The sequence below is a fragment of the Prinia subflava genome, chromosome 1 (genome assembly GCF_021018805.1).
Source record: "Prinia subflava isolate CZ2003 ecotype Zambia chromosome 1, Cam_Psub_1.2, whole genome shotgun sequence".
Taxonomy (NCBI): domain Eukaryota; kingdom Metazoa; phylum Chordata; class Aves; order Passeriformes; family Cisticolidae; genus Prinia; species Prinia subflava.
Genome location: NC_086247.1, coordinates 130,310,825 through 130,337,187, shown reverse-complemented (window position 1 = coordinate 130,337,187; position 26,363 = coordinate 130,310,825). Strand labels below are relative to the sequence as shown.

At 36.9% G+C, this 26,363-nt stretch overlaps 1 protein-coding gene across 1 annotated transcript in view; it reads left to right on the top strand.

Annotated features, from left to right (window-relative positions):
• Positions 1 to 22,150, top strand: part of VPS50 (VPS50 subunit of EARP/GARPII complex) — a 69,502-nt gene extending 47,352 nt beyond the window's left edge. Inside the window, exons 22-28 of the mRNA XM_063412226.1 lie at positions 1,204 to 1,284; positions 12,791 to 12,939; positions 14,013 to 14,109; positions 14,257 to 14,415; positions 16,795 to 16,916; positions 19,788 to 19,977; positions 21,409 to 22,150. Of these exons, the coding sequence (XP_063268296.1) occupies positions 1,204 to 1,284; positions 12,791 to 12,939; positions 14,013 to 14,109; positions 14,257 to 14,415; positions 16,795 to 16,916; positions 19,788 to 19,977; positions 21,409 to 21,528 (918 nt within the window). The 3' untranslated portion in view covers positions 21,529 to 22,150. The remainder of the gene's footprint in view (positions 1 to 1,203; positions 1,285 to 12,790; positions 12,940 to 14,012; positions 14,110 to 14,256; positions 14,416 to 16,794; positions 16,917 to 19,787; positions 19,978 to 21,408) is intronic.
• The last annotated feature ends 4,213 nt before the right edge of the window (positions 22,151 to 26,363 follow it).

Genomic DNA, 26,363 nt, shown 5'->3' with positions numbered 1-26,363 from the left:
AGATTTACTGATGAGTGAAATGTTCATGGTGAAGCCATGAGGTTCTGTTCTTGTGGACATGTCTCCTAGATCAGGTTTTAGATTTCATTAGAGTGTACTTCCAGTGGGAATTCAACTCAGATGTAAATTGTCATTTAATATATAGAAGGATTGGGGCAGATGGCCATTTTACATCAGAAGCTTTAGATGCTCTAAATGGAGACCTAAATTATACCTGTTTGAATTCAAAAGCAGAGAGGAGGAGGTCACATAAATGCAAATACTTCCTTCCCTGATTGAGCCCACTGAGAGGAAGTCTAATAATGCAGTGTACAACAGTGCCCTAAATATTGTTCAGCAAATTGCCTTTTGGTGTGAATCACATACCAGAACTGTGTTCAAGTCCTTCCACGTTGTTGATTTAAATGTGTGGTTCTTACATGCCCTGTTTCCACTTTCTTTGTTGTGTTAGCTTGTTGGGGGTTTTTATTAACAGTAGAAGAGGTTACAATAATTATGCATGTCAAATCAGACCCTCAGCTGGTATAGTCCATTGCACTTAGCAGGAAATTAATCTAGCTATATAGATGTGTATATATAAAATAAATACATATCTCTAATATAGATGTATATATATAACTATATATCCCAGCTGAGCATCTGCCCCATGCAATCCTGAGCCATAAACATGAAGATGGCACATTTCTGAGGTTGATCTTCATAGGCATTAAGTAACAACTACTTTTTATAAAGATCAGTGGTTATAATTTTTACATATGCAAGATATATATGTTTGATAATGACAAGAGATTTTATAGCTAGAAAGAGGAGTGAAAACCATTTGGCTTGGGTGTGGTGTGAATTCAAGGCTCGGAGGTGGTGTTGTGGGGCACCATTCTGGGTTCATCACTCAAACGAGAAAATCTAGAGACCTGCAGTCAAATACAGAATTATAACAATAAAAGATATAGGATGTTTTATTGGTATGAATGATACACTGTCATCTTCATGAAAGATGCTTAGATCATTCTTCACACCAGTGCAGTGTTGAGTGCTGTGATCTTTGTTGATTTTCTTTTCATTTTGTATGGTTGTGATTCTATGTGTGCTAAAATTTTAATGTAAGTAAGTTGTAGATAGTCTTTGAAAGCTCAAGTTTTGCTGTATAACATTTAAACCAATGAGATTTCCTTTCCCAACTTAAGTAGAATGTATTTCTTCCAGTTTGAATCAACAGGGCTGGGCCTCAGTAGCAGCAGATTACGCACCACACTGAACAGAATCCAGGAGAGTCTGATTGATCTGGTAAGTATCTGGATTTTGTTAATGCTCAGTGGGATAGGGCTCTGTATATGACATTCAGGAATTATATTTCATCAGGGCTTTTTGATGTTTTTTCTCTTTTCACAGTCAGTGTCTAATAATAAAGGCTTCATTTCATGATGTAGAGGTCATTATTGTATGAAATCACTTATTTCTAACGTACAGCAAAATGAATTAAATATATTTTGCTATATGTAACAGTGAAATTCTGTATTTAAATCTTCAATTATGGTTCATGTAATAAAGAGAGACATTCAGTATTATCCTTACTGAGAAACATTTTATAAAAAGAAATAGATGACTCATTTTTCTTCATTAAAAGCATTGCAAAACAGTAAGCTGTCCTGAAGATTATTCACCTTTCAGGATAATAGAGATTGTATACTAAGACCTTCCTTAATTTTGGGGAACTTTCCTTGATGTATGTTTTGGATTATATCCCATCGGTCATTTCTTGATTTATTTTCAAAGTGTGAAAAGCAAATATGATGCTCATGTCACAGTGGCAATAAATTACTGTCCTGCACAGGAGGATGGTAAAGAAGACTTTAGGTAGGTTTTGTGAATTCAACTGAACAGCAGAGTTTATAAAGAAATATTGCTAAAAACTACATCAGAAATGGAAGTTAAGAATTCTCCTATTCCACCTAAATATAAAACCCTTGAAACATTGTGAAGAAATTTCCTCAGGGTATCATAAATGGCTTGTGTAGTAGTTAATACCATGGATGTCACAGGAAGGTTTTATTTTCTGAGGCTTCTGTCTCAGAAAGAAGAAAAAGATGTTCTACTCTAACTTGCACAGGGATTTGGCACTCCACAGAAATGTACTTCATGCTTTTTTGATTGCTTGAAGCATTATATTGAATCCCAAACTGTTCTCTCAGAGAAGCATTTTAAAAGAGCTTGAGGGCCATTTCTTATACAGTCAGTAGAGGGAGCATAAGATAACTAATAACCCAAGGCCTCTGTGAAAGAGAAAAAGGCTTCTTGATATTCTCCTCAAAGGCAGTGTATGCAGAAAGAAAAATTAATTCTAGGAAGTACTTGCAGATTAATCAGTTAAAGATTATGGAAAAATAGCAAGTTATGGAATTAATTTTTTAAATTTCTCTGTAGTGATGGTTCTTGACAATACTTTAGAGACTTCATTTTTTTAGCAGTTAAAACAATTAAAAAGAAATTTCTAGGAGTGAAATGGAAAATTAACAGCAGTTTGTTTTCTTCCTCAGTCATTAATAATACTGTAACAGATAATGCTATTGCCAATTGAAATGAATAGCTATGTTAAATGTAAGATTTGAAAGAAGAAAGACATCTTCGCTAACTCCGATAAACTTAAAGACATTCCATGAGGTTAATTAATATCTGAGTATTTTTCTTTCTTGTTTGCTTTTTTAAAGAGCTTGTGGAGATCAAGGTTCATTTTCATTGTGTCATAAAAAGGGTATTTCTCAAGACTGTATGGATGGTTCTGAACGGCGTAAGGGATTCTCCTATCTTAATTTTTGTAAATTACATTCTGAAACTATTCATGTTTGTGTTCTGGCATTCAGTCCCCTGGCCTATTGAGAATTTAAAGTTGTTGCCTTGTCTTCTATCCATGGTAACTTTATTAAGGGCTTAATTTCTGTCACATTTCAGTTCCAGATGGCAGCATAAATATTTTATTTCCGTAAAGATAGTGTGAATCTTACAATTCTCCGTCTGTGGCCAAAACTTGGCTAGATTTGCACGTAGATCAGAATAATTTCACAACTCTGTCACTGTCTGTGAAGGTTGAGCTACATGATCTATATCAAGACTCTTCAGTAATTTAAACCAGATCATTTCTAGCTTTCCTTTCGGACTTTTTCAATTCCATGTTTTTTTTTTTTTAGATATCAGTGGATGAAGGCCTCTTTACTCAAATTCATTGTCAGGAGTTAGAGGAATAGTTGGAGGATTGAGTGGCCACCCCCTCCAGCTTTGTGTAGAATTCTGGTAGTTTCTGTTTGGGGTTGAGTTAACGCTATCTAGTTTATATCTTTTTTTGTAGAATACTGCTTTTATTATCAGTTATCCAGCTGAATTTTAAGTTTCCTTTGTGAACAAAAAAGTGATGTGAAATGGTGTTCCACTTCTGGCAAGTTGAAGCACTGTGTTCTTTCTTGCATTTCTGTAGCATGTTCATTATGAAGAGTATGGAGGTTGATTGGAGGCATTCACTGTAACTCCTTATGGTGTTGCTCTATTGTCCCATTATTACAGTGCAAGAAGTTTCTGTCCTTTAATACATACTTTGCTGACAGTATACTAACCACACTTGGAAAAGAAGTACTGTCCTGGTTTTTATTTGGACCACTGAGAGACTAAGTCAGATTTCTGACCTGTGGCCAGTGTGCAAAAGGCTGCAGCGATTTGAATCACTTCCTCTACTCTTCCCTCCATCCCTGCTCGTGCATCACGTGCCTCCTGCTTCTCTCTGCTTCAGCTGGAGGTCCTTGTCCCCTCTGAGCAGTATTCAATTAGAGCTGAATCACTTCTCCACAGTTTTTTGCAGTCTAATACTTCATAGCAAAAGCAACTGTACTTTATAAACTGCAGCAAGTCTTCCTGCAGTTTAGATTAATGTTTTAGAGCGTGAACAGGAAATAGCTGAGATGTGAACATGTGTTTAGTCCTGTTAACTTTGCAAGGCAATAATGTCACACCTCAGCTGTGATACATATTATTCAATGTTAATGTCTCTCCTACACTGATAAATGATAAACCACATTATAGTAAACAAAAAACCCCAAACAATAAACAATGACCAAGCTGCTTCAGTTGGTAGTAAATGTGCTCCTGCTGGTGGTAATTGGTATACAAATGCATTTTTAATTTGAAATTTTCTTAAAATTTGGATGTTTTGTATCATGTAATCTAAATGACAGTGATGAAGGACTTTATTATGACAATGATAAAAGGACTTATTTACAATTTAGGTTCTTAAAACACTAATGCTTTAGATATGCTTCCAATCTCAAACTGTTACAAATTTGATAATAAGGAAATCCAAGTAGGGCTCTTTTCAAAACTCTGTACTGCTAATATAGATACTGGTTTAAGTGTGATTTGAAATTTCTTTTGGTAAATAAATAGACTTGGTAAAAAATAAATAAAAGGGGCCAGCCTACCAATTAGCAGATCTTTATTTGCTTTCTTATAATAAGTTGTGTGGAAGTGTATTGACAGCTTACAGTGATTGAGTAAGCTGTTTTCTGAATGTTACCTCCTTGTCTTTGCCTTAAAGAAATAGCTTTAGGCTAAATCAAAAGTATAAAAAATAAAAGCACTATGAATATTTGTTTTAAAGTAGTTTAGGGTCCAGTTTCATTTCTGAGAGTTAAGAGAATGGTATGACTTTCTAAGATTTATTTGGCTACATTAGTGAACTTCATATGTGTATCTGAACTTCCTAGTCAGGTCTTTGCATGTCTAGTACAAAGTAGCTTTCGTACAGATTTCTGTTATGCAGCAACTTCAGAGTTAATAATTTAATAATTTTTTCTGGATCCTGCAGAAGTAGCACTCTACAAACACTCTCCTCATTCATATAAGCAGATTGTATTAAAACAAAACAAAACAAAACAAAACAGAAAGACTGAAAAGGGGATGAAGAAGTGCTGTTCTTTCAGCCTCACTCAGATGTGGTTTAGGTTGGGCTAAATACATCACAACAAGCTCCTTATTTGAGTTGCTTGTATCTCCTCACTGGCAGTTTCCAAGTCAGTATGTAGAGGTACCTACCCATATTATGTCCTTGTGTTTGTAATTTCTAACAGGAGTGTGTTTTAACACAGTAATGATGCCCATATTAGTTCACTGAGAGCTTTAAGCCCCTAGGTACAAGGCATCAGTTTGTTGTGTGCTTTGGTAGAAATAATTAATGCTTTGGAAGGAAAACACTTCTGATTCTTTGCTTTTTCTGTTTTTAAGCAGCTTCCTTATCTTCACAAAATGTAATGTAATTGTGATGCTGCCATTGCCTGGATCTTGTTTGTGAATATCCTGTGTATGTAAATAGCTGCTTTGAATGATAGTACTGCAAAAAGAAATTTGGGGGGCAAGTAACCATGGAATACTTATAAATAATTCATTGCAAACAGGTTTGCTAAAGCAAAACTGGAATTTAGAATGAAGTTTCTTAAGGTTACTGTGTCTTACAATAGTAGAAAATAAATCAGTGTAGTAAAGTATGTAAGCATTGCAATGCAATGTATAGAAGTGTAGAAGGAAGGAATTACTGATATAAATGAGTATGAGTCAATGTATTTTAGAATCTGTCTTTACTTTGGCTTTTGGATTCTTTCTCCAGAAAGTATAGGTATTTTGGCAAAGTCAAGTTAGAGATTGATGGTGCAGAGATAGAAAATGTAGATTTTTCCAATGTAAAAATAAGATAAAGATTGGTAGGCATAATTTTTTTTCTTCATGTCTGGCTTCCCATCCCATTTTGGCTTTGACTCTTTTATCTTGTGGAATGGTACAATTGAGTTACATTAGTCCCAATGCTGGAAACAAGTAATTTGGTTTTACCTAAAATGTCACATCACAGGCCTGTGTTCCGTAGTGTGCCCTATTGGGGATATGGTTTGGTAAAATACTAATGACAAACTCTGGAGAGTCTTGGCTGTAGAATTGTTTACCTCACATGGCTGTGCCTAGCACAGAATGCAGCTCCTAAAGGGCATGGCTAAGGTCCTCAGTGAAATGGTAGCTGTGATTCTTGGTGAGGTTTTATTTGGCTGAATATATCTTGTGCAACATTTCTAATCCATGCTTGGTCTCCTGCTGCTTAAAAGGGAAAAAAAAAAAACTGAAAAAAAAAAAGAAAACAGTTTGTGTGTTTTCTCTTTCCTCTCTTTAAAAGAGATTCCTAAGTGTGCATAATGACAATTTTTAAGGTGTTGTATGAATTATTTGTCAAGGGAAGAGAACTCTGTGTATACAAAGTCCTGACACAACAAGCACTTTGAAATGATGCTAGGGCTTCCAAGGTGTTTTCTTTCTTCATGTTATTCATTTAGCGTTCTTCATACAGCTTTTTTTGTTTATTTGACTACATCACCAAGTAGACTGGAATAATTTACTGAAGTTTTTGAGCTTATTTAATTGGATACAATTTCTGGGTTTTGGCAAGTGCTTGGTCTCTCTTTAAGCAGTCTCTGGGACATCTCATTTTTTTCACTTCAGACTCTTCTTGCTGGGCACCAAAAATGGGCTCATTCCAGACGAGTGCAGGTGTCCTCAGAGTCACAGCTGGGCACCTGGGAACCAGCAACAGCTCTTTCTGAGAAAATTTCTTTGTGCAAGAAAGTGCTGCAGTAAAAATCTGTATGAGCAGACCAGATCAGCTTACATGGTTTTTTTGCAAGGTTGTGGTTCAGGTTCTAATACTGCCTGTGTGTGTGTTTTTCTGTGGAGTCTCATTTGACATTTGTTTTTTTAGGGCATAGTTAATGACTCATTTTTTTCAGTTATCTGTCAGCACGCTGTCCGAACACAGTGGTTCTTCATAGGGGCATTGTTGCTTTGGTTGAGACAAGATAGTAAATAAACCTTCCAACTTCTTGTAATTTTTTATGCAAAAAGCCTGCCATTTAACTTTGAACATTAAAAAAATAAAAGAAATGCAAAGATCCCCGATGTTCTGGTGCAAACTTTATTGAACTCTTTTACTGGAGTCAGAAGGACTGACCCAGCTGAGGTTTGTGACATGCTTGTTCTGTGACAAAGAGCATCCACACTCCTGAAATCACAACCTCATGCCTCTGTGAGGCAATGCTGATCAAGTCAGCCCTGGGGACAATGTGAAACGTGTGCACTGTAAGTGTTGGGAAGTTTGGGGATCCCTTTTATGGCTCTTCAATAACGCTATATCACTTGCATGAAAAAGATTGTAAATAGTAGAAAATTAATAGCATGATTTTCAAGGTGGTTTATAGATTGGTTTTTAAAGGTCTGCTTTCTTAAAGCCTACAGAGTGGTGATCATTGTAGTAGTTTACATTGTTTATGTTTGATTTACTTTGTTGAGGGTTAAGACAAGATTACCTGCTTGGTAAGTTTTGTGCCCCTCAGCAAGAAAAGACTAATCTTGCAACTTAAAACCTAGTAGGAGTACTGTAAAATACCATTTAAAAACCTTAACACGTTTGCAACATACTCAAGAAGAACTTTTACCTTGAAAGCAACGTGCTTTTGCCATTGGCCCTACCTATCATTTTCAGCATTCAGTTTCAAGAACAGTTAGGGATGTGTAAGCTCAAATGGGAGAAAAAAAGCTTGATTGGTTGCTTTCAGTACATTTTTTGTGATAAAAAATTCTTGTATATTAAGTATCTACTTGGAGTTAGTTGAACTATTTTCAGACAGCTTTTGAATACAATAAGAAGTTATGCTTTCTTGGATCAGTTTTTTTTGTAATTGATGCTCATGATATTAACAGAAACTATTAATTACAGTTTTATAAACAGAGATGATAGAGCTATCCTGCCCTATGTAAACATCTGGGGTTCATCTGCTTTTCCTCATCCATCAGCACACATCAAGTTCTTGGTAGAAGTGTTGGTGTGTCACAGCTGCTGTAGACTGTTCTACTGCCAGAACCATTTCAGATAGTACAGTTTTGTCCATGCTTTTTGAACACCATTTACTCCTTTAAGATTGGGATTTCTTCATTAACATTTAGAGTTACTGCAAAATCAAACCTAAAATTTTTGCTATTGTGTATTTATATTAAATCAAAACAATTCTAAAACTGAAATCTTGTGCAAAAACTATTAGGCCAGAAGAGGAGCAGTTTTAAAAGATTATTGGTTATGAGTGTGATCTGCAGAATTTCATGTGCTGGGGACAATTAATGGAATTTACTGTTTTTTGTTTAAAGTTAGTGGAAGTGGATGATTGTAATTAACTGTCAGCTATTTCACCATTATTGGCAGATAATCAGTTGTTTCAGTCATAAACTCTTTGGATAACTGAAATAAAAGTGTTTCTGTTCTCACAGCGAGATCAGCTCTGTAAAAATGTCACTCTTGCAAATTGAATGTCACATTTTAAACTTAGATAATTAGCTTATATAGTTTATACTTCTGATTTAGGTAATTAGTTTATAGACTCCTCTTCTCCATTGAGACGGAAGGCTTAGGAGAGGCTTGCCACTGGGTTCAGCCAAACTTGAAATGAAAATGTTCTCTTGTTACAGATGACATTTTTAGACTAAGAGATTAAAGGAGAGGCTTGTTCCTTACACAGATAGATTTTATTTTTCTACCTGTTTATTAAAAATTTTCTTCATGGGAGTAAATAATTAAATGATGAAGTGAAATAAAGTGAAAATTTAATAGGTAAAGAAAATTAATAGGTATCTGCAGGTTAACCTGTCCTGCTGCCTGCTACAGGTCATTTGGTTATTGTTCAGATAAGTCTGGTGCTTTAAAATTTTTTTCTTATTTTTTAACACTTTGAGTTTTTTCTTTTTTGATGAGGAAGGAGAAGAGCATCTTGCAGTTGGCATCAGTTCCATATATACCTTAAAATTATTTTATCAAATCTATTTCATGCAGTTTTCTTACGAAGATGTTGTGTGGGCTGTGATATGTCTTTGACATATCCCAGCTCTGCTGGATCAGGAAGACCTGCTACTCTGATGCAGGGAGGAGCTAAGCAAGTTTATTCTGCTTTGGTATTGCTCTCCGCGTGCTTAATGCTGGGTGCTACAATATGTTCTCAGTGTAACTTGACATTTCTTAAAATTAAAGTTCAGCTGGCTGCTATTTAGTTTTCTGGCTTCTACTCCCCTCCTCTCCTTTCCCTCTTGAGGCTGGCAGTTTTACAGGACTCTGCTTGTTTTCTATAGTACACAAAGGGAATCTCTGGCTACACATTTTCTTGCAGATTTTCTTCATTACTGGAAGGGTTAACTTTAACAAGTCCGGTACACTGAAAAACATCTGATTTCTTTAAATAGTCTGTAGCCTTTTTTCCTGTGCCAGCCTGTGTATTTTGCCCCTTTATTTGCTGCTTTCAGTCATTTGATCATTTCTGTTAATGAAGGCAGGAGGAAAAAAAACATGCATCCCTGAGGCCCTTCAGAGTGATCCTGTGCTTCTTTGGAATATTGGCATACTGGCTGTTTGCTTTTTTGCTATCAACATGCTTTTGCAGTGCCTGCTTTTTAGAGCAAATTAGGAGAATGAAATGCTCATGCTGTTTGGCCACGATATTTGAGGGGGAGTTTGACTCTTTAGCTGAAGGTAGCATATCTTTGACTTAGCCAGTTCTCACGTACCTTGTGTGTTCTTCAGATTCAACACAATTTTGGCATTTAAAAGATGTTGCTTACCTTCATGGGAAGCAAAAAGGAAGAAGAAAAATGTTTGAAATGTGTCTGAAGTGGCAGGCAACTTTGAAGTGAGATAAATAAAAGATGAAATCTTCATAATATTTGGTTTTTACATAATTTGTAATTAGTCTTTGAATGAAAGGAAGCTTCTTAAATGTTTGCTAATGATACTCTTCCCGCAGCTCTGTCACTCATTGTCTCTCCTAAGGATACCGCATTGCTTGGTGAGCTGCGGGTTTGGCTACTTTTGTCCTGTGTAAACACTTTAAAACTGATAGTTAGTTAGTTTGTTTTTGTTTTGTATTCTGGTTTTTTATTTTTATCTGGGTTTTTGAGAATGGAATTAAGTGAAAAAAGTAAAAGAGCGGGCAGATAAAGAGGGAATTCTAATAATTAATATTGTCTTTGCCTTAGTTAATGTTTTTAAAGAATTGATTGTTGTGTCTAGATGGTTGGATGTCATTGCCTATCCACAGTAAACGTGGATGTGAGCAGGACCTTAGAGCTCTCTGAAAGAGGGTACATGAGCTTCAGCAAATATCCAGGCCTTTTGGCTTGCTCATCCATTCTGATAAACTCAGCAGAATGCAAACTTCATAGTATTGTGAAGCATCTAGTCACTTTAATTCCAGATTTATCTGGCTGAATGTGAACACAGATAAGAGCAAAGAAAATTAATTTTTCAAATAACATAACATTGTAGCTAGCCTTTATAACTGTTCCTATGGTCAGTGCAACTGTATCTGATCACATTTGCAGTAAGCTGCTTTTAGAAGTTTTATCTCTGCATATTGATGTATTTCTGTGAGATCTTTTAGTGTTGATGGAGTTGCTCAGTCAGCAGTCCTTGTTTTCAGTGTCAGAATTTCTGTGGGGAACCATCAACATTCCCTGCTTTGTTGGCTTTTTTATGTCTGTAACCTTATTACAGTATTTTTTAATAAGTCTGAAGGTACTTCCTCACCCTTGTTAGTGAGAACTGCTTTCCCAGACTGTGCATTGTTCCATCTGCTGTAGCCCATTTTTATGTTTGTGTTTGATGTCTCTGGAGATGCAGAACTGAAAGAACCTTTCTGATTTAGCAAATCCACCTCCTATTGCCTTGGGCTGTCACACCACAGGAGGAAACTGCCAAATAAAATCCAAGGGAGTTAAAGTGGAACTTGTGAATTTTTTTCCTCCACACCTCAACCACTTTTAACAGCTTAGATGCTATTATCTTCTCAGTTGTCTTATATTCTTAATGTGGCTTTTGGTTTGGCATTCATCCAAGCAGTAAACACATTTCTGGTGCTGATTTGTCTATAGCAGAAAAGTTTTGATCTTTCTGCTCATCCTGTATCACTTAAATTCTCAGCAGGTCCTTGCACATTTTGACATAATCAATTTTCACCTGCCTACCTTTAATTGCTGCAATCCTAGCACTAGGGTCTGTCAGATATTTTGCCCCAGAAAAACCACCCTGTTGGTTTTCCAGTTTTCACCTGATCATATGTGCAGTACTTTTTCTCTTGGCATTTCAGGGGCTGCAATGAAATATTCCTCTTTGTCTCAGCCCTGACATCAGAATGAGTGGCACCACTGCTAATTTCCACCAGTGTTTCAGGTGCTCACTGCTCTCCTCTTCTCCTTAAGCAAAAGTGTCTTAACAAAACCTATTTGATTAGCAAGTTCTCTATTTCGGGTCACTTCTCACTGTTGTTCTCTGCTGTGAAGCCCAGAAGAAATTAATGGCTACTCTTGGGGTTAGCTTGAGTTTATTTTTCTCCCTCATTCCTTAGTTACTACTGCAATTTCTTCTGTTTTTATTTCTATCTCTTGTTGAAACAAACAAGCAAACAATTCACAAACTTGAAAGGTGCTTTTTTTATTATGTTGTTTTTGGCTTTATCTTTTTCCCTTTTTAACTGCAATTTCAGAATTATACTAATTTGTTTTTTTGAGTCCAAACATAAATGTTATATTTAAGCATTATTGTTGTCATATTGGTTGGTTGTTTACAGCAGTGATGTTGGGCCACTGATTTTACTTTTGTAAAAGTTATTTTTTCCACTACTTTGTCACTGTGTTACTGTTACTTGTCTTCATACCATACATACAGGCTGATATGTTGTAGCATCCTATAGATGGTAGACTCTGGCCAGGGTTTCTGTCCCCAAGCTATTGAAAGACTCTTACAAAAATGAGTGCCATATCCTGCCTGTCTTCTTACCTGTTCTGGGTGCTGTATTACCTTTACTTTGTAACACTTCTCATCGTCTTGTGGCCTGTGTATAAGCATGGTATGAATAATTAATCCAAGCCAGCCAGAACTACCTTTATATTTTCATGTTTTCATGCCCTGAAAACCTCTGGGAAATAGCCAGGCTTCAGAGGGTGTCCCTTTGTACACCTGCTCTGGGAACTTTTTCCTTCTGTGATTGCTCTTCTAGCTGTACCCTGTACTTAGATTCCTTAAGTGTGGGGGTAGAATTTTTCCTCTATTTTTTTCCTTTAATTTTGGAACAAGGCACTGGTATAACTTGTTTGTCACTACAGATTCTATTCCTTTGCTGTGAATATTTCATTGCTTTGTAGCATCAAGATGTCTGCAGGATAGAAATTCTCATGGAATGGTTTAGTTGAGGTGTTGGGGCATGGGTTGGACTTGATGATCTTAAAGGTCTCTTCCAACATACTGATTGTGTAATTGAGAACATCAATTTTTTGTTTACCTGAGTTAGCCACAGCTCATATAAGCAGTAAAGCCCATGCAGAAGTAACATTCCTTCGATATGTCTCTTTATTTGGTTGCTGTCAGATTGAAGATACTGTCTCCAAGGAGGAGAAGTCAGTCTCCCAAAAGGCAATTGGGCTAAAGCCTGTTTGGGTGTTAAAAGGGTAGTGAGAAGATTGTTCGCTGCTTTTTTCTTTTGATTTATTTTTTGCTTGGCTGCTGATTTACATGATAGGATTTTTTTTCACCCACTTCACTATGCTGTTCAAATAGAAATAGGCTTGATTTAAATTACACCTTAGAATTTGACATTCCTTCATCTTATCTGGCATCTGAAACTGTTCAGCTGGAGCCATCCTTGCTGGTTTTGTGGGGTTTAATTTGTTTAATTCTTTGTTTCAGGAGGTGTCTTCTGATCCTTCGGGAACTCTCACAGCTGCTGAAGAGAGGAAAGAGAAGGTGCCAAGCCCACATCTCAGCCATCTTGTAGTTTTGACATCTGGCAATTCGCTGTATGGTTTGGCAGAGAGAGTGGTGGCCACAGAATCCTTGTAGGTTGTTTACTGTACACACTGTGTTTGTGATCACTGAAAGCTATTGATTGTTTAAGAAATTGTGGTTACAACCCAAAGCCTTCTTGACAGGTCAAAAATTCCTACCTCTGTGTGATTTTAAATATGAGCCATAAAGGTAATTTCTTTATTAATGGTACTGGAGTCTAATTCTTTGGTCTAGCAACATGCAAACACGAGAAATGACCTTTTACTGCAGATGATCCAGTAATTTATGACAATACATGGCCAACTCTAACAGGAGAAAAGTTTAATTTCAAAGAAGCTAATGGGAATGTTTAATCTGTATGGTTCATTTTCACCTTATATTAAATATTTGACTCAGAACTGCTTAGTTCATATCAGTTTGGCTTGAATTACCATGTTCTTTGCAATGGGTAGAAGTGTACCTATGACACAGGAGAAGAAGAAATTATAACCAATTAATGCAAATGTTACAAAGTGATTTTTACTTGATAAGAATAATAGTAAGAGTCAGATAGGAATTATTTTTTTCCTCACACAAGATGACACTTAAATATTAGGAGTTAATTTTAAAAATATTTTTTCATTTATGCTTAGTTAGAAATATATTTCCTTATTATGTTGTTATTAACAAATTCTACCCCTGAGAAGGAATATGAGTTGAAAGTCTATTTCATAGATTTACTAGTATAAAATTATTAGGAATGTTATTTTGAAATTCTAAGAAGGATTTATTAATATTGATGTTGACTGTCCTGCAATGGAAATTGTGTGACTCTTGGTCACTGACTTTACTAGACCTTGACTCAGACTTTTGCAGTGTATCCTCAGTAAAACAGAAATACAAATTCTTGATATTTACGCCTTAGCCTCTTTAATCAAGTATTTTCTTGCAAATGCATTTTAAAATTGTCAGAATTGAGAATGCTAGTTGATATGCTGGAACGCAACTGATACGGTTCTTCTTGGGACTAAATTTTCCAAGGCTGCATATTGGTATTGCCAGATATGTCAACTGTAGAGTAAAAATTGTAGAGACATGCCAAACGTTGCACTTAGTTCACAGTAAATTTTCTTTGCTTTTAAAGGGTATTTCTGGCTGAGCAGTTTGAATTTCTTCAGCCTCATCTTGATGCAGTGATGCCAGCTGCCAAGAAGCCTTTTCTTCAGCAGTTCTATTCTCAGGTCAGAATTGTGTAATTCACAGCTGATTTTCATACAGGAGATTTGAAACTTGTACATTATGTTGCACATACTTCTGCATCGTAGTTATGTATTGCTCCTGCTGGCCAGATATTTGCTGAAGTGAATTTAATTTATTTTCTATTTCAGACAGTGTCAACTGCCAGTGAACTACGTAAACCAGTTTATTGGATTGTTGCTGCTAAAGCCATTGATTATGAACAAATGCTTCTTCTCATGGCTAATGTGAAATGGGATGTGAAGGAAATCATGTCACAGCACAACGTATATGTAGATGCTCTTTTAAAGGTGAATACTTTATGGGAAATGGTGTGCTAGAGTTTATATAAACACTAAATTGCTGTAATACTTCACTAAAGCTGTTCAAGTGGCATGGCTAGGACAATATATCATCCTGACAAATGGGAAGTTACTATGAGATCTGTCCAGAAGTGTCATTGTTCTTGGTTTTAAAGGATTGTTTTCAGTGATGATTTTTTGACTATATGGTGTCTGAAAGTGACCAAAAAAGTTTAATAAGTCTCATGTCTAAGTCTTGAATGGCAGAGAAATGTGTAGTAAACCGAGTAACACTGAGGGAAATTCAGTGGCCAGAGATAACATTTTTAAAAGAAACCCAAAGCACACTATTTGCTGTTTTGAATAATTATGCTGATTGTCTTTGAGATGTATCATGGGAGCTGTAGATCAAATCAGCACCAATAATCCTGCAGTATCTAACTGAAGTTGCTATATTTAAAAGTTAACATGTGAAAAGGAAACTAAAGGGAAATTATTCACCCAGCTTGTCAATTGCATTCAGTAGATGTCACTGTACAATTCCCATGTTTTATGGCATACAGAACTAGTTCTTGGGACAAGCCTTTTCTCATCCTTTTATTTATGCCTAAATAATGTTTCTAAAGGTCTTCAGAGGGAAGTTCTGGCAGTGGTAGAATTATCCTAATTATTTTTACTACATTAATTACTAATTCTTTTCAGAGAAACTGAAAATTTTATTTTAAAGATGTCTAAAGTGTGAATCCCAAAAAAAGCTACACATCTGTGTGGAATAACAGTTGAGATAACACCTTCATACTTTGTAGCTCTTCTCTGCTAAAAAAAATCAAGGCAAAGGAGGAAGATTTTGACAGAGGATATATCATTGCACTGGATTTGATGGAATCTTTGTGATTATCCTTGTTTAACCTGCTGTGACTTTTTGATATCAGTTTGTGCTTAAAATAGTTGATTTCTGGGGCAAAACATTTTCCTTCTGTGAGTTTCCTTCCTTTCCTTCCATCTGCAACTGCTGATGAATTTTCTTCAGGACAATCAGAGCTAATATAATTTGAAACCAGTTTTAGTCTCTCTATCCTGTAGCTATTACTAATTGCTACGAAAGCTTTTAAATGGATGCTAAGCAATGAGTGATTTTCTGTGTACACTGGGACTCCAGGAACATCAGATGTGAGCAGTTTTTAAAGTAATAATCAGCTACTTTCAGCTGTGTGCACGTATACATAAAGTTCTGTATTCAGTCATAGTATGCTGGAAGCAGGTAAAGTGGGGAAAGAGGATTGTTGAAGAAATAGATTATGGAGCGTTAGGCATCTTCATCTTCAGAAGAATGAGTTGTATGCCACTTAAAGCATGACATTGTGACATCCTGCATCTTGTTGCCAGATTCATCTTTCAGAAAATTTGTGTTAAATGCCACTTGGTTACTGAGGTTCTCTTCAGAATTTCTTCACTTACTGAATTTTTGAGAGGAAATGTGAGAAAAAAGCAAAAGACCCTAGATTAACAGCCTTGGAAATAAAGTCTCTGCTGGGCAAGTATGGTCTTAAAAGACTGCACTGCAAACGAATTTTGCTGGTTATACAGAGGAGTTCATTATCTGCTTGATAGTGAAGTCATTTTATACTTTTTGTGTGATAAAGGCTTTAATCATTAGCAGAGGACTTCTGTTTCCCCTTAAGTCACAAAATCATTGTAGCAGTAATTGCATTCAGTTATGACTAATTTCTCACTCAAAGTATCAGCTGAAATCCATCCAGGCCATTGATGATTCATGTGCAGACAGGTGCCTTCCTTGAACCTGAATTGTTATCTAGTGCTGCAGTGTGGTCCTAAGCTGTTAGATTTGACCTCTTTCAATGGGTTCTCTCAGCTCCTTCTAAATCACTGAGGAATTATCTAATGTGAAAAGTTGAAGAATGAGAAGTGGTTACAATATTTCTGAGCTTCTCTTTGAAAGCTGGTGGGCTGGGTGTTTAGAGGGATAAAGAGATCATCACTGGATTTTCTTCAGTGGCTGTATTTTGACTTAAAGAAGTTAAATATGAGTTTAGGGGGTGAGGAAATGAAAATGGCATCTGAAGGATAAACTACTTAGTTCATTTTCAGAGTGTCAGTTTCACAGAGAACTTCAGCTCTGGGGAACAGAGCAGCAGTTCCTTAAAAAAAAAACCACTGAGGTAATGCTGTGAGTGATATACTAGAAAGTGATATGTTTTCTATTTTACACATTGAGTTGTCTACAGTTTGTGCCTGTTAAGCCTCTCTTCTTTGCTCTTTTCAGTGTTCTCTTTCATGTGCATTTCTAATTAGTTGTTGCTGTTTTTGGAGGTATAGGGTATGATCCATTTCATCCTAAAGGAATAAACATCTTTTATGTTTTATTAGGAATTTGAAGAATTTAACAGGAGGTTGAATGATGTGTCTAAGAGAGTCCGTATTCCATTGCCGGTCTCCAACATCCTTTGGGAGCACTGCATACGCTTGGCCAATAGAACTCTTGTGGAAGGGTAAGTATTCATGAAAGCCTTGCTTTTGGGTATGTCTGTAGTAAGAATGTTCATTTTATAGAGTTAAAAGTTCTAATTTTATAGCGTCCTTGTGAGTTCATGTGCTTTTAGGGCCCCTAAAAATTATCAGTGCTTAACACATTCCTTAGTGGTTGTTTCAGTCTGGTGCAGCATTAAGCCTAAAGAGGGTGGTCTTGTTCCTAGATACTGCTGAAGAATGACACTGAATGTTTTAATGAAGCATTTGAAAATGCAGTACTCTTTCAAAGAAACTTCTCTATGAAAATTATAATTTCCCAGCAGAGCAAAGAAGGAAGTTAAATTATAATAGTCAGAACTTCCATGGTGATGCCATTTATCTTTGCCAGGAAGAAAGATGAAGTTATAAACACTATCAGTTTTTTTAAAGTAGCCATGGAACATGATTTTTCCAAATTCATCAAGAACAGACATGTCTTAGTTGGTGTGCTTGAGCACCTTAGTCAGGACCTTAGTTAGCACCTTGCTCATCCCTTGCTCTTGTACTCAGTGCCTCAGTCAATCTTTTTGGATTCAGTTTTGTAGCCTAAGTATTGTAGACTTTTCATCCCCTGCATTTATTTTTATGGTTTTGTCCCCCTGCTACATATGATGGAGCTCTTACCAGCACTTCTGCATCATAGAATATGTACTGTTTTCCACTCCTTCTACATGTGTTTCCATACTTCTTTCCTGGTTATCTTTCCCTTATTCACTCGCTACTACCTATTTTACTTTTTTCCATCCCACTCCCCTGCTGTCCGCTCTAAATTAGGACCTCAACAAAACACCCTTCTTCTCCAAGTGTTAGCTGCCTATTGAGGATCATAAGCTTCCACTGCTTCCATAAAGCCATCATTTTTCTTATCTCATGCCCTTTTATTTCATGCCATCATCTTTTTGCAGTCTCTAGAAAGATCAGTTTCATGTTTAGGGTTACTAAATCCATCCATGACCTGTCTCTGGCTTTTCAGTTCTTTCATATGACATATGGCCTATACAACTAGCTTTCCTTTTTGAAATTTTATTTTCTACTTACCATGCCTCAAATAAAAGGAAGTGAAACAAAGGCCTATCTCTTCTCCTGCCCATTCCCCTTACCTTTCAAGTCAATAACCCTGTCAGTCACTATCAACTTCCTCTACCTCAGCCTTTGTGTTTGTTTTCAGCTTGTTTCCTTTTCTTGCATCTCATTCATCTTTTGTGGTTCAGTGTTCATGAATCATTTAATCCTTAGCTCTGAAGATCATAATTTGTATGTCTTGCTCCATGCTGCAGTTTAGGTTCATGCTTGTAACATACCATAAAATTTTGACCTTTACTTTTGCCTAAGCAGATTGGACTAGGAATACTTTCCTGATGTAATTTGTCTTGTACTGTTTCTGAGAGTGTAAAGAGTTTCATTATTATCCCCCAAATATTTGCCTGTAATTTCTTGTTCTCAGCCAGTTCTGTAATTTTTACATATCTTGTAGGTTCTTTTCCCACTGTGTAAAGTGAAGGAAGGTGTTCTGAATAGCTGACTCTGAATACCTTCGTAACTTATTTTATCTCTGATTTAAATAAATGTATGGAATTAAAAGCCACGAAGGAGATGTTTCTCATCCAGTCATCCACTTGATGAAACTGGCTGAACTTAAATTGCTTTCATCAGGCTCTTCACTGAATGAAGAATTACCTCCATTGCAGTCAGCTTGTATCTTTCTTTAAATTTGTCCTTCCCTATCTCCTAGTTCTGTGTTCTCTCCTGTTTCCCAACTGGCTTTTTGAGCCTATTGAAAATCATCTGCTAGTCTTCCTGCTAGTCTTCTGTGAAGCTCCAGAGGATTTTGCCTTGGTCCTCTCTGGTTTCTGCCTCTGTTAGTTTTGCATTCTGCAAATTCTTTCCATGTACCACCTCTAAGTGTGAGATTTCTTCATATTCCAACCTGACCTTGCTGTGTATCCAGCTTCCAGCTGCATGTTACTGCTGCCTCTTTTGCATCAAATGTAATAATCTAGGAAGTCTATAATAATTAGGGTCAACTTTATGAACCAGTTAAAAACTGAGCTTGTTTTAGATTTGGTAGAGGGGGAGGAGTGAGACAGGGTTGTCACTTGTGGGAGCAACTGGTGGATGAGCTGGATTAAGTCTCTCAAGTCACTGTATACTCTGTACACAGTTGAAACTGGCATTCTTAAGGGCATTGCAGTGTCATTACCTTTGATCTTGAAAAATGCAGTTCCTTATTCCTTTGAAAAACTGCAAAGATTGTTTGTGATCACACTGTGATCCTTGCTAGTATTGCTGGCCTTAAACTCATCTGCGGTCTCCTCTAACCTGTCACCAGTTTGCTGTCAGTCTGTTGCCATTAAATCATCAGCTTCTCACAGAGATGAGCCACCCTTCATCCTCTGGTTGCCGTGGCTGTTTTTGAACAAGTAGCTTTGTGTCTTTGATGCTCCCACTTGGTTCAGCAAGCTCCTGGTGGCCATTCCTAAAGCTGCTGTGGTACCTTTCAGACTCCAGTGCTTGTGATCACTTGAAGCTGCTGTCTAGTGTGCTAATTAGCATTGGGTTTTTTTTCTTCTAACTTATAGTGAATTGTTCAATGTCAGATTTTTTGTGGCTTCTGGGAGAGGAGGGTGTGATTTTTCTGTGTATCACTGGGAACAGTGGGATTCTGTTTGATTGGGCTAAAATGTGTTATACTAATGCATATAAGAGCTCTGCATCCTAAGAGAAGTTCTTGTCTGCTTTGGACTTAAAACCATAATTTTGCTCCTCCTCAAGTTTCAAAAGACTGAGTTAACTTTGAGAAGCAAAATTAATTTTTATTTACTTCTAAGTCTTGCTTTCCACTGTTTTTTTAGTTATGCCAATGTAAAGAAGTGCAGCAATGAAGGACGTGCCTTGATGCAACTGGATTTTCAACAGTTCTTAATGAAACTGGAAAAGTTAACAGACATTAGGCCTATTCCTGATAAAGAATTTGTGGAGACCTACATTAAAGCATACTACCTGACAGAAAATGACATGGAATCCTGGATAAAAGAACATAGGGTAAGAGTTAAATTTTCATTATTTCCTTTCTATTGAGAAAATTCACCCCAATGATAAAAACATGCTAACAACTATAAATAATCAATCTTTCTATATGTTAAAAATTAATATAGGCATATATACGTATATTTTCATTTATTGTAATAACACTTATATACAAAGCAGTATAAATATAAATGAATGTATGCATGTACATGTTCATTTTTCATCATATGAAGTTAGTATATGTTTGAACTGGTTCAACATCTGACAGTTGGGGAGGATGACTAAGCCAGTCACATCTGCCTGTTGTATCAGAGAGTGTAGAGAACTAGAGCAAAGGGAAATTGAAAACATTTGTGAGCTGTTCAGAATATGCCAAAGATCACAACTTGATCATCAAGAATTACAGTTTGAGACCACACCATTAGCTTCTGTGTTGCCTTTAGTAGTAGATTGCTTAAACCAAGTTATAAGGCACAATGGAGAAGAGTCATTGCTTTTTCTTTCTTCATTTGATAATGCTTAATCAGCATTTCTTGCTGAGATAAGTCTGTATTTATGTTTGGAAAACATTCAGATGCTTTCACTCTAGCATGAACTAACAGTTGTAATAGATCTGTGTAATAGTCACATGCTATTGGAGATATCCGTCTTTGAAGTAAAAAGTCTTAAAGTGAAGCACTTGAAATGTGTATTTTGGGATTACTTTAAAATCCCACTAGAAATGGAGGAAAGAAATATGTCTTTGCTTGAGTTTTCCTTGTATTGCCTGGAGCTCCAAGAGAGATTGTGAGCTACGGAGTTTGATGACCTACAGGGAAAAACCCTTTTTAAAACACACTGGTGGAAGCTGTGTTTTAGATATTGTTAAGACATAAAGGTAATAGTGACAAATATGGTGTTTTCACAGGTGTTAAGAATTCTTTTCTTCACATTTTTGACTTTTTTTTTCTCCTTTATCATGTATTGAAATCAAAATCATTTGGAGACTCTGCAGACAGAAGCATTTAGAAGCTTATTGGAAATGAGAAATAAAAATTAAAAGGATGACCAACACTTATCACAGTTTGTTAAAAAAAAAGGTTTTGTCTTGAAAGCTTAACCATTTGCATATGTATTTCCTACCAAGCTTCCCAAAGAATGGAAAATGCATTAGAAGTTGATTTATATACATATTCACAGAGTTACTTTCTGTGAACTCTGTCCAGTACATTTAAAGTCATAAGCATTTACCATTTTAAGCCACCATGTAGCAAAATATAGTTTTGTTCTCTGCCTCATCTATTAAAACTATCCAGACATGACAGAACTACAGCTTTAAATACCCCCTGTGTACTGATGCTTCTATCAATTGTAAATTCCACACTGAGTATGTCTGGTTTTTTTTAAATTTTCTATCTTTGTCTGGTGTTTTATTCTGCCCTAACATGATCTGCTTTTGTTTGGCAGGAATATTCCACTAAGCAGTTGACCAATCTGGTGAATATTTGTCTGGGCACCTACATCAACAAAAAGGCAAGACAGAAGCTGCTAGCTACCATTGATGACATAGACAGGCCTAAGAGATAACTGGGGAAAGCTGCTTTCTTTCTGACTTTACTTTTCTCTGTTTATGTGAAGCACGCAGACATTTCTCTCATGGACTAATGACAACATTAGAAATGTTGTGCATGACCTTTCTTAGCAACGTTGGAGGCACTCTGAAGTGACAGTGTTCTGAAAATATGGCTTTTCTAATCTGTAGAATGTTTTTCTGTTGTATTTCTTTTTTTCTTATTTTTTGATCACTTGCCCTTAGTAAAGGGCCACTGTGTATCATTGATGAACTGTATGTTTTGCAAAAATGTATACTGTAAGTAAAAATCAGAGAGAAACACATTGGCTTAATATATCATTGATGCTCTTTTTAAATAAAAGGGCTACTTGAAAATATGATTTCTTTCCTCCCTGCTTTCACCTTCAGAAATTGTGCTGTATTATAGACCAGTGTAAATTGAAAGGCTATGTATAATAATTTGATTGATGTGTCCTGCATGTGGATTAAGAGTGCAGATCAACTAAGTACTCTCATGTTAAAGCCCATCATCTTCATACATATTTAAAAATGTCTGTTTATTTCAGAATTAATTTAGTCATCAAAATTATTGACTTCAGATTAATAGAAGGTAATAAACATTGTATGCTAATATGATTTGTTTGTGAGACGTTATTTTTCCAATTCAACAATGCAAAATGTCAGTAATAATGTCAGGGAATTGGAATAATGTTTTTCTGACTGATGTTTTGGATTGATATGAAGATAATCTTCCTGTTTGCTGTTCTGCTGTGGACATCCTGAGTGCTATTCAACAAAGTAAAATGGCTTGACTGCATATGTGCCCTAGAAATCAATTAGTCAGAGCAACACGACCTCACTTAAATTTTCAGATTTACCTATGGCTTTCAGTATGTAAAGTTTCAGGAATTTTATTTTTTATTACACAATCAACTTTTTGGAGTGCTCTCAGACCATTTTAAAGGAAACTTTGAGCTAAAAGGTAAAATAAATAACATAGGCTGCAATCCACTGGTGTGTACAACATGCTGAATTCTCAGTTTGGGATTCCTACTTGCCATCTTACTTTAATTCATACATGAGGGAACCAGGAGCTAGGGAGTGTCAACAGTAATGTAGTGACAGAAAGCTGCCCCATGGAGTCATCATAGTTTCTTTTCTGTGGCCTGATTTCCTCTTCAGAAGGGTACTGAGCATCATTGTGTGAGTTTAGAGAAAGCCTGTGTATACGGTTTTAGAAGAATGATAGAATTTACATTTTAAATATTGACTGTGTGGTATTCAGCTTCCTTGTTTATCTGTATATTAAAGGAAATAAGATTTAAAACAAAATTTAACACTGTTCTTTATTGACCATGCTGTCTTGCTTAGTTCCGTTTAAAACTTGCTAAGGGGTTTGTCACCATATATGTTGAAGCTGAATCACTTTTGTCCTCATTAAAAAGGTGGTACAAATGAAAATGTGGGCTTCTGCGTCAGCCCGTCTGCCCTGGAGTCAAATCCTGAGCGAGAGCTCTCGGAAGAAACAGAAACATATCAGGAACTATCAGTGTAAAATATCTTTTGATTTCCTTCTCTTGGATGAAATAAGAAGTTTAAATATCCTTACTAGGGCTTTGCTGAGGTGAACACATTTAATTTCTCCTAAATGGCTTAGGTCACTGTAATTTTAGTGCTTACCAGAAGTTGGAGGTCCAATCATTGGAATGCAGGGTCAAGGTGAGCAATTGCATGAACCACAATCAGGAGTGATTTTTTGTAGTATATCTATAGTTTGACTTGTTATTTTTTAGTAAACCCCCAAATAAAACAATGTGTAAGCAGCAGTTTTAAAATGATGCAACAGCTGTATGTTCTTCGTTCATATATGCCTCGGAAATCATTATATTTTCCACAAGAACCTTTCCTTGCTGCCCAGGATTGATGCCAAGCAGGAAGCCACATAGCTAAATGGGCTACATACACTCTTAGATACATGTTTTTCGGTTGTGTGAAATCAGGTTTTGGACTCAGTGATCCTTGTGGGTCCATTCTAACTCAGAATATTCTATATAATTTGGCTCTGACTGACTAATTAAGCTAAGTTTTCACTGAGTGCTGAATTATTCACTAAGGATATATTTGGTAGTTCCCATGCTCTGATATGAGAGTTTTTTATAACCATTGATTTTTTAGCATCTCTGTTCATCTTTGTTCTCCTCTGCAGTAAGCCTCTTAGACTGCTTTTTCTGCAGTAGAGAATATAGCTTAGATATCCTTTATGTTTTAGAGGAGTGTTTTGCAAAACTTTAATAATAGAAGAAAATTTCCTTCCTTCTCTAGGAAGACTGACCAACAGTGCAGAAGTGGGCATCTGTCAATCCTTCTTTACCCTGATGAGGACTTTAAATTCTGCTGCCCAGAAAATAAGTACTCTTTGTACATTTGTATTGTTATTTGTAAACCTCACCTGGAGCATAGATGAGCAGTTTTCAAGTCTCTATACCTACACTGATCAGTGCACAAACTGGCTTTTTTACTGTTGGCTTCTCTCACTTATATCCCATGGTGACACCGTTCTTTCAAAAAGCAGCTACTGGGACAAAAATAGCAGGGAGCTGGCTGATTGTTTCTGTGGCCCTGATGTACAGGTGAGGTTCATGCTTTGGTATAGGTTTAATTATTCAAAGCAGAATGACATTGGTGGGAAAGACCATCTTGGATCATCAGTGCCTCAGCTGGTGGGATAGTAAGTACACAGATCAGCCCCTGGAGGTGTTAATTCAAATGCCTCATCTGGCACATGGATGTTCCATGATTTCAGGCAAGTAGCTACAAAAAAGGGACTACAAAGAAAGAATAGTAAAACTGAACAACAAGCCACATGCTCCTGGTTTCTCTGCTGTCATTGACATTGACACTGAAGCCTGGATAGGCAGTGCAGAGGTGTTTCCTCGTAGGAGTAATGGGTGTCCATTGAGGACAAGGTCGTAATCTGAGTCTGAATTCTGGGCCTTGAGTTCACCTGAGTTACCCCTCTGCTCCCACTGCTGCTACCTGTGTGTGTCCCTGATGTGTGGTCTGCAGGAAGCACCACATGAGAGCTTGCTGAAGAGGAGCTCCAGCACAGCTCCAAACACTGAAAGCAGTGTGTTGGACACTTGGAGCATGTTGCTTTTGCCCTTAAGGGGAAGGCTGATGGATAGTCATGCCTGCTGTCCTGCCTGCTTGGGGAGGATATCTGAGATGCACAGCTCTCCTGGGTCAGGGCATGAGTGGATTGAGCTGAAATGCAGTGGAAGGGCAGCCTGGTGAAAATGGGAGCTTGCCCTGGGAGAGCTTGCTGTCCTGTGGAAACCTCAGACCCCAATAAATGCAGGAATTCAGATGCCTGATGCAGTTATTAGCACAGGCATATTATTAGTTAACAGACAAGTTAGTAGTTATAAGCAGCTGTGAGTTTTCAGGACCATTTATTTCCAGAAGTGTAGGAAAATGTCATTTATGTAAATGAGTTTGACCTTGGGCTAATTTCTGGCCCTGAGCTGCTAGTTCAGCTGTCTCCTCCAGCACAGTTGGAATATTTAAGCAGCCAAATGTTCCAACCAGCTGAGTGGTCATGGGTGGTTTATAATGTGCTACATTTCACTAGAGAAAATACTTGCCATGAACAGTAGTGGTGTCACATGGCTGTAATGCCATTAGCCCTTCCTTCCCCCCTTGCAGATGCAGCCCAGTACTGGGCTGGTGTCTCTGCTGTTCAAAAAGGCATTTCCTTCTCAGACCTTTATGGTGAGTTCTGTTTATTTTTAGTGATGTGTTTACTTCTGCCTTCAGTTGCTCAAAATGTCTGTGGTGAGATGCAGGGCTCTGGGGGATGCACAAGTGCTTTTGCCTTTTGTGCCAGGAGAGCACACAAGGCAAAAGCACTTGTTTGTGTTGTGGCTACCCTGGCCAGGAGAAAGGATGCCCCCATGGGTGGCATATCAGGGAACACCTTAGAACTACTGCATACCACAGCAGCCAGGTCACAGACGCATCCTGAGCTTTGATTCAGGTTCTGCTCTGTCTCAGTGCCCGATGTATAGAAGCTGGTTATATTTTCCTATTCTTTACTCCCCTAGGTATAAAAGAAATGTCATTATCTATCACATTTTGTGGGGTGGTTAGGCCATGGTTCCATAGGCACAAGCTGTACTTTTAGCAGCCATTGGTTAACCCCAGGGAAGCTGAAACATGAACTGCTTCTTCTCACAGGGTGACAACAGGCAACAGCCAGTGTGGATCATATTTTTATTTTTCTTGAAGCTCAAGTTGTATTTCTTAAGGTAGTGAGTTAAGACCTACATACCAGAATTAATATGCAAAAAAAAGATAGACTAGGAGGTACAAGGAGAGTGTAGATGAGATTTAACATCTTGTTTGCTCACAAGAAAATTTGGACATAAAATTCTTGGCCATTTACTTTTTTTTACAAATAGTATTTTTTGGTAAAGCCCATATCTGAGACCCTTACAAATGAAATAATCAGGTGAAGAGTTTGGGGAATTCTTTTTCAATGCCTATCCATACTTTTTAACATCTATGTCTTCAATAATAGGAAATGATGGGATAATATCTCTAGAGACTTTTTATTTTTTGAGGTGGTAAATTGATTAGCTTTGGTTGCCTGGGTGAGTATGCAGACTCTAAGCTGGCAGGCTCTGTTTAAGATTCTGTGTGATTAGTTCCCATGAACTTGGGTGCTCTTATCTTATGTCTTTAGGTTGATACTCATTTCTGTATTAAATTTCAGTTTTCTGCATTTGAAAGGAGGGAATTGTATGAATAATTAAAACACATTCATTAACCTGTAATGAATGGTCAGTAA